Source organism: Desmodus rotundus, chromosome 3 (assembly GCF_022682495.2).
Source record: "Desmodus rotundus isolate HL8 chromosome 3, HLdesRot8A.1, whole genome shotgun sequence".
Taxonomy (NCBI): Eukaryota; Metazoa; Chordata; class Mammalia; order Chiroptera; family Phyllostomidae; genus Desmodus; species Desmodus rotundus.
In genome coordinates this window covers 164,064,705-164,080,595 of record NC_071389.1, presented here as the reverse complement: position 1 = coordinate 164,080,595, position 15,891 = coordinate 164,064,705, and the positions used below count along the sequence as shown (strand labels likewise).

The 15,891-nt window shown below is 43.3% G+C and overlaps 1 protein-coding gene across 4 annotated transcripts in view; it reads right to left on the bottom strand.

The window, feature by feature from the left end:
* The window catches only part of DENND5B (DENN domain containing 5B), a 160,833-nt gene extending 155,799 nt beyond the window's left edge, over positions 1-5,034 (bottom strand). For all 4 annotated transcript variants that reach the window (XM_053921659.1, XM_053921661.1, XM_053921660.1 and 1 more), the window contains exon 1: positions 4,618-5,034. In XM_053921659.1, coding sequence (XP_053777634.1) covers positions 4,618-4,744 — 127 coding nt within the window. In that variant the 5' untranslated portion in view covers positions 4,745-5,034. The remainder of the gene's footprint in view (positions 1-4,617) is intronic.
* Between the last annotated feature and the right edge of the window lie 10,857 nt (positions 5,035-15,891).

Sequence of the window (15,891 nt, the reverse complement as noted above, 5' to 3'; positions counted from 1 at the left end):
CTCTCTGAGAGGGTCCTGACCCTCAGCCTTGCTTTCTTCAGTGCACGATGGGTGATACTGTCAGTCTCAAGTCTTGTATCTGAATTTAGACCCTGGTCTCCACCGAGGCTGAGCAATTCTGGAAACCACACCCAAGATAACCAAAGCTAAAAATAAATAGCTAGAGGCACCAAGGAAGAGAAGGAAACCAAAGCCTGTGGCAGGAATCCCACCCATCCAACTCAGTATCCAGGCCGAACCCGACTACCAGGGGCATGCTTCGAGAATATCCTGGTCACAACACAACTTGTTGACTCATGGGTAAACTTTGCATTCGTTCACTTATGAAACACAGTGCACCAGGTGTAAGGCACTATGAAAGCGAGAGACGCAAAGACCCTTCCCTCATGGGGATTTGCATATTTATATTACTTAAACAAAGGTCTAATTATGTCCTTCATTTTTCCATTGCCTGAAAGATTTGTTGTGCCTCAAGCCACATAAATTCCTATAGTTAGGCCTTAGAGGAAATGAGCCATAAAAGAAAATTTCAAAATGATGTCTGCCTTCCTTCCCCTCGACCAATTCCAGCCACTTACTTATATTTATTCCTTTATTTTTTTATGCAATAAAGAATCAGTTTGACGCCCTTTTTGTATCTTTAACATTTTAAGGAAATGTAAACAGGTCTGCATTAACATTAAAGGACACTTTTGTTTATGGCTAAGTGCATCTTGAAAATACAGCGTGAACAAAAGCAGCACAACAGCTACGATGTGCCAGAGAAACAGCAATGGGCAGTGCCAGTGTATCTGTATGTGTATATACATGCACACATATGTGTCTGCTGTGTGCCTCTCCCAGGAATTCCTTGGTCCTCCATAAAAAAATATTTTTACTTACATATTCAAACTATTGTCAGCTGTTAAAAGATCTATTTGAGGCGAAATAAATCTTTTCCATTGTTGGTAAGGCCGGGCGCTTTATTGTGAGTAATGTCTGAATAACAACTTAAAGTCCTGAGATGTTAATGTAAGGTCTTAGTCTATTTAATTATTACTTCGTCATATGGTTTGTGTCCTTAATTTGATTTCAGTGTCCCACCACCTGCAGAGTATAAATTCTAGGAACATGCATACATTAAGAAAAAGCCCACAAAGGAACTGGTACAATTGTTTGGTAACAGTCGATTAAGACCTTCTATAGGCAGGGTGACAACTTGCTAAGACACAGTATGATAAAAATAGGTCTCTTCCAGAGAAGTAAAATAGAAACGTAACTGTCATTATCTTTGAAATTAATGCAGCAAAACAGAAAGAACCTTCTGACCAGTTTGTCTGCCTCACTGGCCTTGTTTCTTCATCCCCATATGGAACTCTGTGGAGTAGTCAAAAATTGTTGATTGGGAACATGATACTACGTCCTCCTGTTTTCCTCTTGTCTCACTGGCCACACTTTTTTGTTCTTAATTGATTTTAGAGAGAAAGAAGAATGGGGGTGGCGGAGAGAGTGAGGCAGGGGGTAAGAGACACACAGACAGACAGACAGGCATTGATTTGCTGTTCCACTTATTTATGCATTCATTGGTTGCTTCTTATATGTGTCCTGACCCAGGATAGAACCCACAATCTTGGTGTATAGGGACAATGTTCTAACCAATTGAGCTACCCAGCCAGGGCAAGTGGCCTCACTTCTTAATCTCCTTAGTAATGTCTCCTCTTCATCCTCCCTACCTCTGAACATTGGAATGTCTCCAGGACTCAATCCTTGAGCCTGTTCTCTTAATATCTACACTGACTCTGTGGGTGGTGTTACCCAATCTCATGGCTTTCAATTTATATCTAAACAAAAATTGGGAGACCCCCTGAAAAAAGTTCTGCCTACCTGATATCTCCATTTGAATGTTTAATGGGCACCTCAAATTAATATATCCAAAACTGAACTAATCTTCCGTAGCCTGCTTCTCCATCAGTCTTCCTATTTCAGTAAATAGAGATGCTTATAAATTAGGCTGAAACTCTGGGAGTCGTCTTTGATTACTTTCTTTTAATATGAACACAATAACCAGTTCATCAGCAAGTCCTGCTGGCTCTACCTTCAAAATATCCCCAGCTCATCACCATTTCATTGCTACTGCCTGGTTTCAAGCCACCAACACCTCTCACTTCAAATAGTGAAAAAGAGCCTCCTACCTGGTCTGTCTCTATCCTTGCCCCTGACACAGTCTAATGAACACAGCAGCCCAGCCACAGAGATCCTTTTAGAGGACATATCAGATCTCATTACACCACTCCAAAGCTTCCAATAGTTTCCCTAAGAATTATCTATGAGGCCCTACACAGTCTCTCTCTATGGTCAGATCTTCTACTCCAGCCCCCTCACTCGGCTCCAACCACACTGGCCTTCTTTCCGTTGCCTGCAGAAACTACGCACTACCCACCTCAGGTCTTTGCAGGAGCTTTTCACTCTGCCTGTCATGCTGTCCCCCAAGACAGTCCATGTGGCGTGCTGCCTTAAATCCTTCAGAGTTCTGCTCAAATGCCAACTTATCCCCAAGGCCTTCCCTACCATCTTATTTAAAATTGCCACCCCACCTCCTCCCTATTCTGTTGGCACCTGGCCCAGTCTCGTTTCCCTGCTTTATTTTTCCTCATAGCAAGCATTAACATCTGGCGAACCATGTATTTTCATTGTCTGGCTACACTAGAATGTCACCACTAAAATGGCAGGGATTTTTGACTGCTTTGTTCACAGCTGTCCCCAGTGCCTAGAACACACCTAGGAGGGAAAAAGAAAATCAACACGTAAGGCTTTCAGAAACCTTTCATTCAACTATTTGTTGATACTGAAATATTACCAGGCAAAACTGTTACTTCAAAACACCAAGTATTATGAGGAACAGAAATCTCAATCGCCCACACTCACACATAGTATCGCAAACGGAAAAGCCAGTTTGTGCCCTAAAAAATCCATTTAAATTAATTTTTTACTGGTTAATTTTGTGAAAGCGTTAGCACTGTGCCTAAGGAGTCCCAAGCCACACCTGCAGGTGTTTGTTTTAGCTTTACTAGGAATATAGACTTGAAATGAAAGGGGAGAAAAATACAGGCTTTTTCGTTCAGTCACCACTGACAAAAGACCTCCAAAGGACCTGGCGGCACAAATGTTTAGGATGTTTAGGGAGAAAGTGATTCTAGAAAAGAAAATAACCCTTTCACCAATCCTCAAAGAGGAATCTCTCCAAATGCCTCTGCAGACATTTGTCTTCCTAACTTTACACCCGTAACAAAGGCCTTCCTAATATGAAATCGAGGTTGAAGAAACACGATAAATAACCATACATACAGAAAAACTGGTACTCAACTCATCCTTTAAAAAAAGATGAACTAAAACTACACCTAAAAGAGTTTTTGGAAACGTTTTGCTGTGAAACTGACTTAAAGATACTCATCTAAGACGTGGGTTGATGGGTACTGTATCTTAAGGCTGAACAGTTTTGCTTACTATTCTTTATTATTTAATATATTTTCCCCAGCCCCCACCCATCTACCCAAAAGGGAAACAGAACAACACATTGGTGCAATCAGTAAGGAATGCTATGTCCAAAGGAAGCTGTTCTGAAAGGCTATGACCTAAGTGTTTAACACTGACACAGATAAAGTTCGGGCGGTAGATGTCACTTGTCTCATCCATTTAAAAAAAAAAAAAAATCAAGATTCAGATTCAAGAAGGCAAGCAGAAAGAGAGAGGCGTGAAAAATGAAATCAGTCGTTTCTCCCCTGCCTCAACACTGCGCGATCGCCACCCCCCGGCCCCCCAAATCCTTTAATGGCCCCTTTTCCCCGGCTCAGCCCTGCACTGCGCCATCAAATGAGTCAAGATGAGGGACGACCAGAGCCCCTCTAGGAAAATCCAGGCAGTAACACACGGAGCGCCCAACACAGGGGAAAATATCCAACTACTAAAACTCGGGAACGGTATCCAGTGTCAACAAAGCGTCGTGCCGGTCCCGGGCGTTCAAAGGTCCTCGCCAGCTCCGTGACACTGCCAAATCGATAGGATTCCAAAAGGTGACTCGACTGTCATCGCAGAAGCTGGGAACAGCCAGGGATGAAGTCCAACTAGCGTTCCGCCCTGCGCTCGCCCCACAGCCCTGCGGTCTCCGATGCCCCCTCCCCCAAGAGGACCAGAGCGTCGTGTCACGTGCCGGGGCTGAAACTTCGCGGCCGGTGCGCAGAGGGTGGGGGGCGGTGGGATACGCGGGATCGCAGCTAGGCCGGGGAGTTAGCGTGCCCAGTGACTCACTAGCCGCCTCCCCGCGCAGCTGCCGGGGCAGGGGCTGCGGTGCTGGTGAGGGCCGTACCCTCAAGAACACCTCCGGCCCTGCCCCCGCGCCCATTATTAACAACACTGAGCCTGGAGGCAAAAGCCCCGGGCGGGCGTCCTGCGCGGCGCGGCATCCGCGGGCTTAGGAGCGCACCCAGCACGCGGAATAAATAACAATGTCATTAAATCGCCGCCCTAGCGCGGGTCCGGCTGGGGAATGGGCACCGCCAGGAGCTGACTTTGTCTGGAGCCCGCACCCCGCCTCCCGCGCGTCCCCGCGGGGAGCCCCGCGCCGCCGCAGCCCGGCCTTACCAGCCAGCTCGTCGGGCTCCAGCCCGCTGTCCGCGTCGATCCCGCACAGTACGAAGTAGTGAGCGAAGCGGCAGGCGGCCTGGGAGGAGCCCGAGCCCGGGCCGGGGGCCGCGCCGCTCCCGCTCATCCCAGCCCCGCTGCTCCGGCCGCCGCCGCCGCTCGGGAAGGCTCGCTGCCGCTCTGGCTGCGGTCTCCGCGCGCCCGTCCTAGGGCGATACCGGCGCGTCCATGGCCGCACCGCCGCCGCTCGCCACCGCAGCCTCGCTCCTCGCGCGGCGCCGGGGAAGCGGCCGCGAGCTCGCTCCCGGGCGGTCGGGCTCCCGGTCCCGGGTGGGGGAGGGGCGCGGAGGGGGAGTGGCGGCGGAAGAGGCTCACGCCCGCCGCAGCTGCGCGAGCGAGCCGGGAGCCCGGCGTCTGGCGCCCGCCGGTCAGCTGAGCGGCGCTCGGGCTGTGGGAGCGGAGGGAGGGCGGAGGCGCCCAGGACGGGCCGCGGGGCGGGAGAACGGAGACGCGGGGGAGGCAGCGCGCGAGAGGCACGCGTGTCGGCCGTGCGCGCACGCGCCCGGCGGGCTCGCGGGAAGCGCCAGGCGCGGTCGGGATGCGTGCCCGCCAGACGGGGTTGCAGCGCTGGGGCCGACCACACGCACACTCACAGTCGCCTCCAGCGCCGCGCCAGCCAATTAAAGGATTAGCCGCAGAGCGGGATTCTGTCTCCTAAATAGATGCTGCCTGTTCAGTTTTGGGCACGGTTAACAGCCACTCCGAGATTATTTCCCACAACGGTCTGGACCAGCACCTTTTAAACTGTGACATGAGCATATGTCAGCTTCATTTTAAGATCCTAGTCCTTGAATCCTTCCCCCGCCCCCGGCCCTCACTCCCATTCACAAGCAATACCTTCGCGGTGAATTGGTGACAACTCAGGGGAGGGTCTGGGAGGGGGAGGGAGGACAACTCAGAGCATTGAGACTTCTAAAAGGACTACCATGCCCAACTTCTCCTTACCCCCCCCCCCCCCCGCCACCCTAACCCCCGCCAATTCCGTAATTTATCCTGACATTTTCCAGGTCAGTGTAAAATAGCCTAGGCGCTCCAGTTCCCTAGCTCTGTACTCATTTGATATTATCAGCTCCCGATCAGAGACTGATAAGGCAAAAGGAATTGGACCCTGAACTCTGCTCCTCACGAGGCCATGGCTTTCTTACCTGCTATTTCCTCTGACTATCCATTCTTCAGAAGGAGCTCACCAACAAGTTCTTAGTCCTTCGAGAGGAGAAAAACAATGCATTGCATCTCCACGTTGTTGTCTCTTCCACACCACTCCCTCCTCTCTTCTTTCAGGATCTTGGTATAAGATGGGACGGGGTGGGGTGGGGGTGTCATGAACACCCCTGTAGACACACACACGCAAACCTTCCAGGGAAGTGGAGAGAACGAACCTCAACTGTCTGACCAAACACTGTCCTTCCTGGAAAGTATGTATGCGTGCCCACCATCATTTACTGTAGTTCCTGTCCCCATTTCTCTCTCTCTTAATTTTCAAATGTACGAAAAATCGAGAAATCAGGATGAGCCATGGCCTGGATGATTGATCTTTAGCGTCTACTGCACTCTGCCCTTTTCCTTCAAAACAATTACAGTGACTTTTTCTGTGTCTGTCTTCGTTAGCCGGATTGTAAGCTGCACAGAGCAGGAGTCATGCTCTCTGCTTCATCGGATCTCCAATATCTAGCAGAACCCTGGCTCCTCAACTTACATGTTTTTAAAGATTTTATTCATTTATTTTTAGAGAGAGGGGAAGGTGGGCAGAAAAAGAGGCAGAGAAACATCCAACAGTTGCCTCTCACACTCCTCCAACAGGGACCTTGCCCAAAACCCAGGCATGTGCCCTGAGCAGGAATCCAAATGACAAGCTTTCAGTTTGCAGGAAAACGCCCAACCCAGTGAGCCACACCAGTCAGGGATCGACTTATATTTATTGAATGAATGAAAGAAGGTGGTGGTCTAGGTAGTCACAAATTGTCATGCTACTATGGAAAATATACAAACTTTAACATATGTAACATATATGAATACATGCTAACTTGTTGTGGTGGTCTAGGTAGTCACAAGTTGTCATGCTACTATGGAAAATATACAAACTTTAACATATGTAACATATATGAATACATGCTAATTTGTTGTTACATAATTATTGCATTTCCTCATATAGAGGGTACTGAAATGTGTAAAACAATTTCACTAACAAAAAGGGGAGGGAGTGACTGAATATGTATGTGTTTCTCCTATTTTTGTTGGTATCTTCTTACAGAATGTTTGTTAGATTCTAGACTAATCAAACAATGCACAATAGGAAATTAATTTACTGTTTGCACTAACCAAGAGATATGTCCTTTTTTGTTCACTTGAAAGTAACTGATTTATGAACTTGAAAGTTCCACATTAATGTTTTTAATATGATGAAATAGAATAAAGCCCAAACAGGATGTATTGAATTATGGCATATAAATCTCTTCAAAATTTACAAAAATCTCTAAAATCTTTCCTAAGGATTTCAAGAAAATACTCACACATTACAAGATTACACAGTAATTTGAAAGTCTCGGGGTATGTTTCTAATTATCACTTCAGAATGACACTGTGTAGGTATATTCTGCCTTAAGCTGTAATGAAACAGTTGAAAAGATAATCAAGAATTAACTATACATCATTGCATACATGTTTTTCTCTCACATAATGACAAATAAATTAGCTTAGTGAACACAAATGACATGAAATCTTCAAAATATTTAAATTGTGTTGAGGAGGAGAGAGATCATATCCTCTTCCCATGCTAAAATAACCTTTGTCAATAGCCATTCTTCAGGGGAAGAATCGGGACAATTATAATTGGACAACAATAATTTTTTTTTTAAACCGTGCTTCACCTCTCTCATGCCATCCACACATGCACACAACCCAGAGAGAAGGAGTGGCCAAAGTAACTGTTCAGAGCCCCAGACCTTCAGAGGGCCACATTTTCCTCGTAGTCAGTCACTGCACGCCACCAGCTGAGCAGTGCTATCCATTTCTACTCCCCTGCTTCTCACAGGCAGCGGCCCTGGCCGGGCTCAGCTACTCTAAGTCATGCCCTCGGGCTAAGGTTTTACCAGAGCCTGTCAAAGGCAGCAGATAGCTGCTCAGATACTTGGAGCATTGTCTTCCATTCTGCTGGTGTTCCTTGTGCATTTGCTGCCTGAATTGAATGGAGAATTTATTGGAATGGAGACATTAATCCCATTTTTAATTCCTAAATAGTACAAAACATGACAAATAATCAGAATTCAAAAAAAAAAAGGAAATCTTGAGTGACATTTTCTTCTGCCAGGGTTTTAGCTTTCTGGGACAATCTTACTGTAACAAAAGTTTATTTGAAAAAATCAATAATCATATTCCCTTATCATAGTTTCAGAGAAAGGGTCAATTTATGCCAATAAGAGTTTGGTACAAAACAGATGATTCACAATTTTGCATAAACCTGTTTCTACCTTACACAATAAATCCAAAATTATCCCCCCAAAACTCTCCTTTATACAAGTCATTGTGCCATACTTTGAGCACATGAAATTAAAAAGACATGATCCCTCTTCTTCAGGAGTTTATAGTCTAGTAGGAAGGAAACTATTTTTCAAACATAATTAAAATAGCCCTGGCTGCTGTGGCTCAGTGGATTGAGTGCTGGGCTGTGAACCATAAGGGTCGCTGGTTCAGTTCCCAGTCAGGGCACACATGCCTGGGATGTGGACCAGGTCCCCAGTAGGGGGGGCGTTCGAGAGGCAACCACACACTGATGTTTCTCCTTCTCCCTTCTTCTCTCTCTAAAAACAAATAAATAAAATCTTTAAAAATATAATTAAAATTGCAAAAAGAGATGATAAAAATAAAATGTGGTATATTCCACGCGGCAAGTTGAGAAGGCTACCTGCAGACTACCCCTGACTTAAAGGTATAAAGACCATTTTAAACATTTACCTGCCCCCACATTCAAAAGACTTAAAAGAGAAGCTGTAATTCTATGTATGTTTTCAAGATCTCTCTAAAATTATAAATACATAAACCTATAAAAACTAACTGTACTTATCTTTCTATTTATTGAGACAATAGCAAACCTATATTAAAAATATAATAAAGTTTTTTTTCTCCTGTTGGTAGATTGTACTTTGTGTTAAAAAATCTCAATGTTACATTATTTGCAAAACATGTATCTGACAAAAGATTTTTCTATAGAATATTTAAAATTCTCAACAGAGATATTTTTTAAACAATTTTATTTATTTTTATTTTTAGACAGAGGGGAAGGAAGGGAGAAGGAGAGGGAGATAAACATCAATCAGTTGCTTCTCCCCCAACCATGGACCTGGCCTGCAACCCAGGCGTGTGTCCTGACCAGGAATCAAACTGGTGACCTCTCAGTTTGCAGGATGACACCCAATCCACTGAGCCACACCAGTCAGAGCCCAAGGACATGTTTTTATTGATTTTAGAGAGAGAGGAAGGAAGAGAGAGAGAGTAACATCAATAGGTTGCCTCCCGTACATACCCCAACAAGGGATTGAACCTGAAACCCATGTATGTGCCTGACCAGGAATCAAACCACAACCCTTCTGATGTACGAGGATGACACTCCATTCAACTGAGCCTCCTGGTCAGGGCTAAAGAACTCTTACAACTCAATTAGACAACCCCACTTTTAAATGGGCAAAATATCTGAACAAACACTTCACAAATGAACATATATGAATGGCCAAGAAGTAGAGGCAAAGATGCCCAACATCACTGTTTCAAGAGAGAGAGACGGAAAAGTTCAGGGATGACTAAATCACAAGGAGACAGCACTTCCTATGCTCTAGAATGGCTAAAAATTAAAAGTCTGACAATACCAAGTGTTGGGGAAGATATATATATATATTGCTGGTGGGAATGCAAAATGACACAACTTGGAAAATAATTTGGTAGTTTCTTATAAAGTTAAACATATGCTCACCATATGTCCAGGCAAATTCCACTTGTATATATCTCCCAAGAGAAATTGAAACATATGAGGCTCACGGGGGCGGGGGATTAAAAAAAATTGAAACATATGACCACAAAAAGACTTGTTCCCTCAAATGTTCTTAGCAGCTTTGTTCATAACAACCCCAAAGTAGAAATACCTATGGCAGGTATCAATTTATTGTCTCTCAGACTTGAACCCACCTTTCTCGCCCCGCTTTGTGACAGTGGAGCCGGAGCCTGCGAGCCTTTCTCGTCTGCCTGCCGGCACAACGTCAGGCTGTGTCAGAGTGAGGGCCCTGGAGGGACCTGACAAGATGGTATCAGCAGGAAGGCACTTCCCTTCTGGGTTCTAGCCCTTCTCCCATATTTTTATCCAGCGCAGGTACTAACACCTGGTAGCACTCACCTGTGCAGCCCTCACCGGCCAGTTCCAACCAGCCTTGTTCTTCCCACCCTTAGGCCTCCAAGCTGCCTGAATTATCCGGAGGCTGCAGGCCACCTATGGGCCAGCTCTAGCTTGTGTCCTTTGTGTCCTTTCTGCATCACAGATAAGCACGTGTTTATTCCAGTGGTTGCCACCTTCTCTTCAAAGACGTCTGAGCCGAAGCCTGTGAGGGGCAGGGCACGCTCCCCCAAGTCTTCAGTTCCTTCAGAGCTCACGCTCCCTCAGCCCACTTGCTACTTCCAGCCCCTCGTTTACCCTTTTATATCATTAACTGCCTTTTACTAGTTACCAATTACATTAAATTTTCCTGTTCAAGTGAATGGCTTCTGTCTCCTGACTGACATATAACCTAGGTGTCTAGCCCCCGGTAAATGGATAAATAAATTGGTATACACGTACCTGAATACTAGTCGGCAGTAAAGAAGAATGAACATCTGACACATGCAATGAAGTGGTGCCTGTCAGAAATTATGTTGGACAGGAAGATATCAGGTGCAAGAGTCCATAGTGTGTTATTTATGAGAAGTTCTAGGGCCGAAAGCAGATCAGTGGCATCCTGGGGCAGGGGTGGGGGTCAAGGGGTAGAGAATTGACTACAAAAGTACACAAATGAACTTTCTAGAGTATAAGAAAATTGGATGTCTTGATTGTGGTAGTGATTTCACAGACACATATATTTGTCAACAAGCACTGAATTGTGCTCTTAGAATGAGCGCATTAAAATATATGTAACTTATACCTCAGTGAAATATATTGAAAAAGGAAAAAACAGCCCTGGCTGGTGTTGCTCAGTGGATTGAGTGCCAGCCTACGAACCAAGGGGTCACTGGTTCGATTCCCAGTCAGGGCACATGCCTGGGTTGCGGGCCAGGTCCCCAGTAGGGGACATGCAAAAGGTGACTACATGTTGATGTTTTTCTCTCTCTCTGCCTCCCTCCTTTCCCCTTTCTCTAAAAATAAATAAAATCTTTTTTTAAGTAGAAAAAAACAAAAATTATGTCAATTAAAAAATTTTTTAAATTTTATTTATTTTTTGGAGAGAGGGGAGGGAGGGAGAAAGAGCAGGAGAGAAACATCAATGTGTGACAGAAATGTCGATCTGCTGCTTCTTGCAAGCCCTGCCCTGGCCCGCAACCCAGGCATGTGCCCTGAGTGAGAATCTGGCGACCTTTTGGTTTGCAGGCCAGTGCTCAACCTACTGAGCCACACCAGCCAGGGAAAATTATGTCAATTTTTAATGGCATCTTATGTTTCAAAACTTTACAGTTTCTAAAAGTCTACTCATCTTTGTTGATTGACAAGACTTGATTCAAATTCTTACAAAAGTCTTGTCCAGTGTTCATTTGTTTGGCTGGCATGTTTTGGGGCTGTTCCGTCTGCTGGTGAGGAGGATGGCCTTCAGGCAATGTCAGACTTTGCTATCTGCCAATCAGGCAGAGGTAAGCAGGAGGTGAAGAAGGGGTCCAGAGTGCTAGAACAATAGAAGTCCCTCTGCGTGGAAGTTTGAGGCAAGAAGATAGGAAGTTCCTCCCCAAAAGGTGCTGGTTTACTCAGAATCAGTTCCCCTTCTCCTTCATCATGAAGCATTCATGTTGACATTGGCCTTACTCCTAGCTCCAGGGTAAGGCTTTGTGAACCTATGTCCCTTATAAGAGTTACTGATTTAAGGGTGGACAATTGTCCTAAATGGTTGATTAGTGTGAGGTCTGGGACTTTTGAGTGACACTTGGAGGAAGAAACACCCTGTTCCTACACTGGATGTAAACAAGGAAGGACACATCCTTGTCGGTAGCCCTACAAGGAAAGTCGGGTCAAGAATGAAGCCAATATGCAGAACGGGGCTGAGCCAAGGCAAACTCTAAAAAGCAGATTATGTCACAGACTCTGGATCAAGTCACACAAGAAGCCCGCCGATATCTCGAATTTGTCAGTTAATGTGAGCCAATACATTCCACTTATTGTTTCAGCCAGTGTGAGTTATTTTCTTTTACTTGGTACTGAAAGTGCACCTTCAGATTAAGGGGGCTGATCTCTAAATTTCCTCCCATTTAAACAAATTATATTCTAAATCAAAAAGGAAAGAAATATATAATCCCGTATTCTGGAAAAAACATTCCCAGTGCTGTCTCTCCCGGAGGAGACGACCATGGTTTGCCATGAGGGCCTCGGCAGCGAGGAAGGGCCTGAGCGGGCTTCTGTGGAAGGCATTTTCCCTGGTTGGCTGGGTTCCTTCTCCCTACACCAAGACGGGCAATACAGAAGCAGCTATCAAAATACAGATTTTCTAAATCGGAATTTAGAACATTTATGCCCTTCGATTTGGCATTTCTGGCCCTCAGACTCTCTGTTACAGAAATACACAGGTGAGGGGTATGTGTACGACAATGTTCCCTGAAACAGTGTCCATGGTAACTAGACAGTGGACGCAACCCTATTTCTACCAGGAGGAAATGGTTGTATCAATTCTGGTGTATCTGTGTGATGCAATGGCACGAACAAGGAAGCACTGGTGGAAACAAGACATCTAATGCAGTCGAATGGGAAAAATCAAGAAAGAAAAACATATAATATGACCCTATTGTTTGTGTTAAAATAAACTATATACATAAATTGTGCCTGCAAATGAAAGGTTTCTACTTTTTCTTTTTCATATTTCTGTACTTAAAAAAATTGTACAACAGACGTCTATTGCTTTTGGTAATTCAAAATGTTTCTTAAGTGTGTAAACATGTATTTTTCTGTCAGAAAAGATGATCAACATTGTGAATCATGATTATTATATAAATAACTCAAACTTGTAACTATTCATTGACTTATTCTTGACACTAACTCCAATGACTGTACATATATTCATTATGCATATATACACACGCATGCGTGATCACTCATTATTTAAAAATTCTTATTGTGTGCCTACTATAGGCCAGGCAATGTTCTAGAAATGTGCCAGTGACTGGAAGTCCTATAGATAAATCATGCTGCATATACATAGACCAACATAGTCTCAAAAATATAAGTAACTGTACATTTGGAGATGAAGCAAAATATATATGCTTATGTATGTATCATTTTCAATCATCAAAACACATTTAATTTTGCTATAAGTTAATGAACTTGATTTCATGTCATGAATTTGTAACTTTCTCAATTTCATCCAAAAATCTGATGGTTGAAAGCACCGAATTGATCTGAGTATATTTTATATGCAGCATCTTTAGGCCCCGCCCACATGGCAGAATTTGAACCTGAACTCTCAGTTTTAGACCTTACATATGATTTCTAATACCTCCTTCAAATCACAGAAATCTCACTCGTGTATTCTCTCCCACTCTAAGTCCGGAGGCATTTGTAATCAGTCCCACACAATTTAGGATTGCAATGTTAACTAATTCAGGTGTCTAGATCTCTTCTTTCCAACTTGTGCAGCTGAGAGCTTCTGGAGGTCAGGAACTGTTTTCCTCAGATTCGTTACATTCCCAGATCACATGGCTTATTTTTTCAGAAAATTGATTGACTAAATATATCCCTCGGCTTCTTCAGCTAAGAGCTTTCATTTAAGCTAAAAATAGAACACAGATCCTCTGTGCTTTTCAGTCATAATCAATATTACTATTCATGAGGCAACCACTTTAACTTTAGCCATTTAGACGTAACCCCATTATTAAATTAGGCTTGAAATCTTAGAAAGAAATTTTAGAATATTTAGTCACCTTAGCTCACTTCTAAGCCACTATCTCCTAAGCTGAGAGCCACTTCCATAGGCATCCTTTGTAGGGAGCAATCTTAGCTTACATAGTAGCTTTGGGAGTACAATGTGGAAAGTACCCATTAGGTGTTCAAAAAACTATGGACTCTATCTCTCTTTTGTTTAAAGAAGAATTCTCCTATGACTGTCCTTGAACTTCAGAGTCCAACAATAATTAAAGGTATTAAAAAAGATGCTGGGAGAAAAGCCAATTTAATTGTACTATCCTGAATAATTGTTTCTGAATTCCTGCTTGCTCATTGTGGTTTTCTTTTTTTCTTTTTTTGGCAGGAAAAATATTAATATCAGATTCCAACAATCTTCAAACAAGTAAAAATTGTAATCTGGTTGGGGCCTATTTAAAGTAACAGAATCCAAGGCAACACAAGAGCCTTAATTTTAGATATGCAGGTTATTAAGTAAGTGTAGGAAAAAATTAGCGGGTAGTGAAGAGGCAGGAGCGTGAAACAACCATCTCAAATCTGTGTTCCTGCAGCCCTAGTTGGGCCACTTGGTTGGTTGGAGTGTCGTTCTGATACACCGAGGTTGCAAATTCAAACCCCAGTGGGGGCACATACAAGAGGCAACCAATGAATGAATAAATCAACGGTACAACAAATCCATGTTTCTCTCTCTCTCATCAATAATAAAAAAATGTATACTCCCATGTCTTCAAGGTTTGAGATGGATTAAATAACTCCAACTCTCTATATGTAGCTGCTCTGTCCTTAAGTTTAAATAAGTTTAACTCTTTATCATTTCACAAAATTGTTGACTATGTAGGCTTATAAAACCCCAAATTCCTTGTCTTCGTTAAGGCTGCTATAGCAATAGACCGACTGGGTGGCTTAAACAGTGGAAATTCCCACAGTTCTGAAGGCTGGAAAGCCCAGGATCCAGGGGCCAGCAGACTGGGTGTCTGGTGAGGGCTCTCTTCCTGGTTGGCAGAAAGTCGTCTTCTTGCCATGTCCTCATGTGGGGCAGGGGAGGAAGCGATGAGAGGAGTATGTTTATATGTATAATTTATAGCTAGAAATGTTAAATATTGGGTAGCCAGCTTTTCAACATTGTTGGGTAAAAAGTGAGTTTTAGAGACGCCTAAGGCAAAATATGGCCAGATTATAATAAAGAATTAAGTCGGTAACAGAATTAAAGTTTTACCCCCCCTCCCCAAAATTACTGAAAAATGGAAAGCTCGCTAAGTTAACATCTGAATTTGACACTAAAATGTCTGTCTTATCTAGAAATGTATTTTCAAATGTTATCGCTGGCTACAGGCAGGCGGGAGCTACACAAAGATAGCAATTAACATGACAGCACTTGACTGTTGAGACCAAATTAGGGGTAATTATTTACTCTCATTGCTATAATTGGAAATGTACATGAGGCACCCAGAAGCTACGATAAAGGGGGCTGTGGATAAATACACACTACTCTTTATATTCATCTTGAAATGCACAATTTTACAAAAATATTTTAAAAAACAAGTGAACCCTAAAGCAAGTGAAATACAGAAAACAACTTACAGTCTTATATCCTGTGTACTCTTTTTTTGAATAGCAGCCATAGCCTACAAACATTGGATAAATATTGAACTCTTTTCTTAAACCATTGTTATGGAAATTCCCAAGCATACACAAAATAGAAAGAATAGATTAATGGTACCCATGTATCTGTTACCTGGTTTAACATTTATCATCGTATGGCCAATTTATTTCATTTATAACTCTATCGTCCCTACATTCCCTCCACACTAGATTATTTAAAATCAACTGCCAGATTTCATAACATATCATTTCACCAGAAAACACTGTAGTTTGGAGGGGGGTATAAGGAGACTAAGTGGTAATGGAAAAAAATATAATAAAGATTATATATTTTAAAAAAATAAAATACTGTAGTTTAAGTATATTTTTATGTACTGTTTTATGTTGAAATTATGCTCAAATGAATATATCTTATAAATCACATTCCCACATTTGATAATTAGTTGGTTGATTGATTTTATCCAAGGATTAAAACTGAAGCCAGTTGATTGTCTACAAGTTAA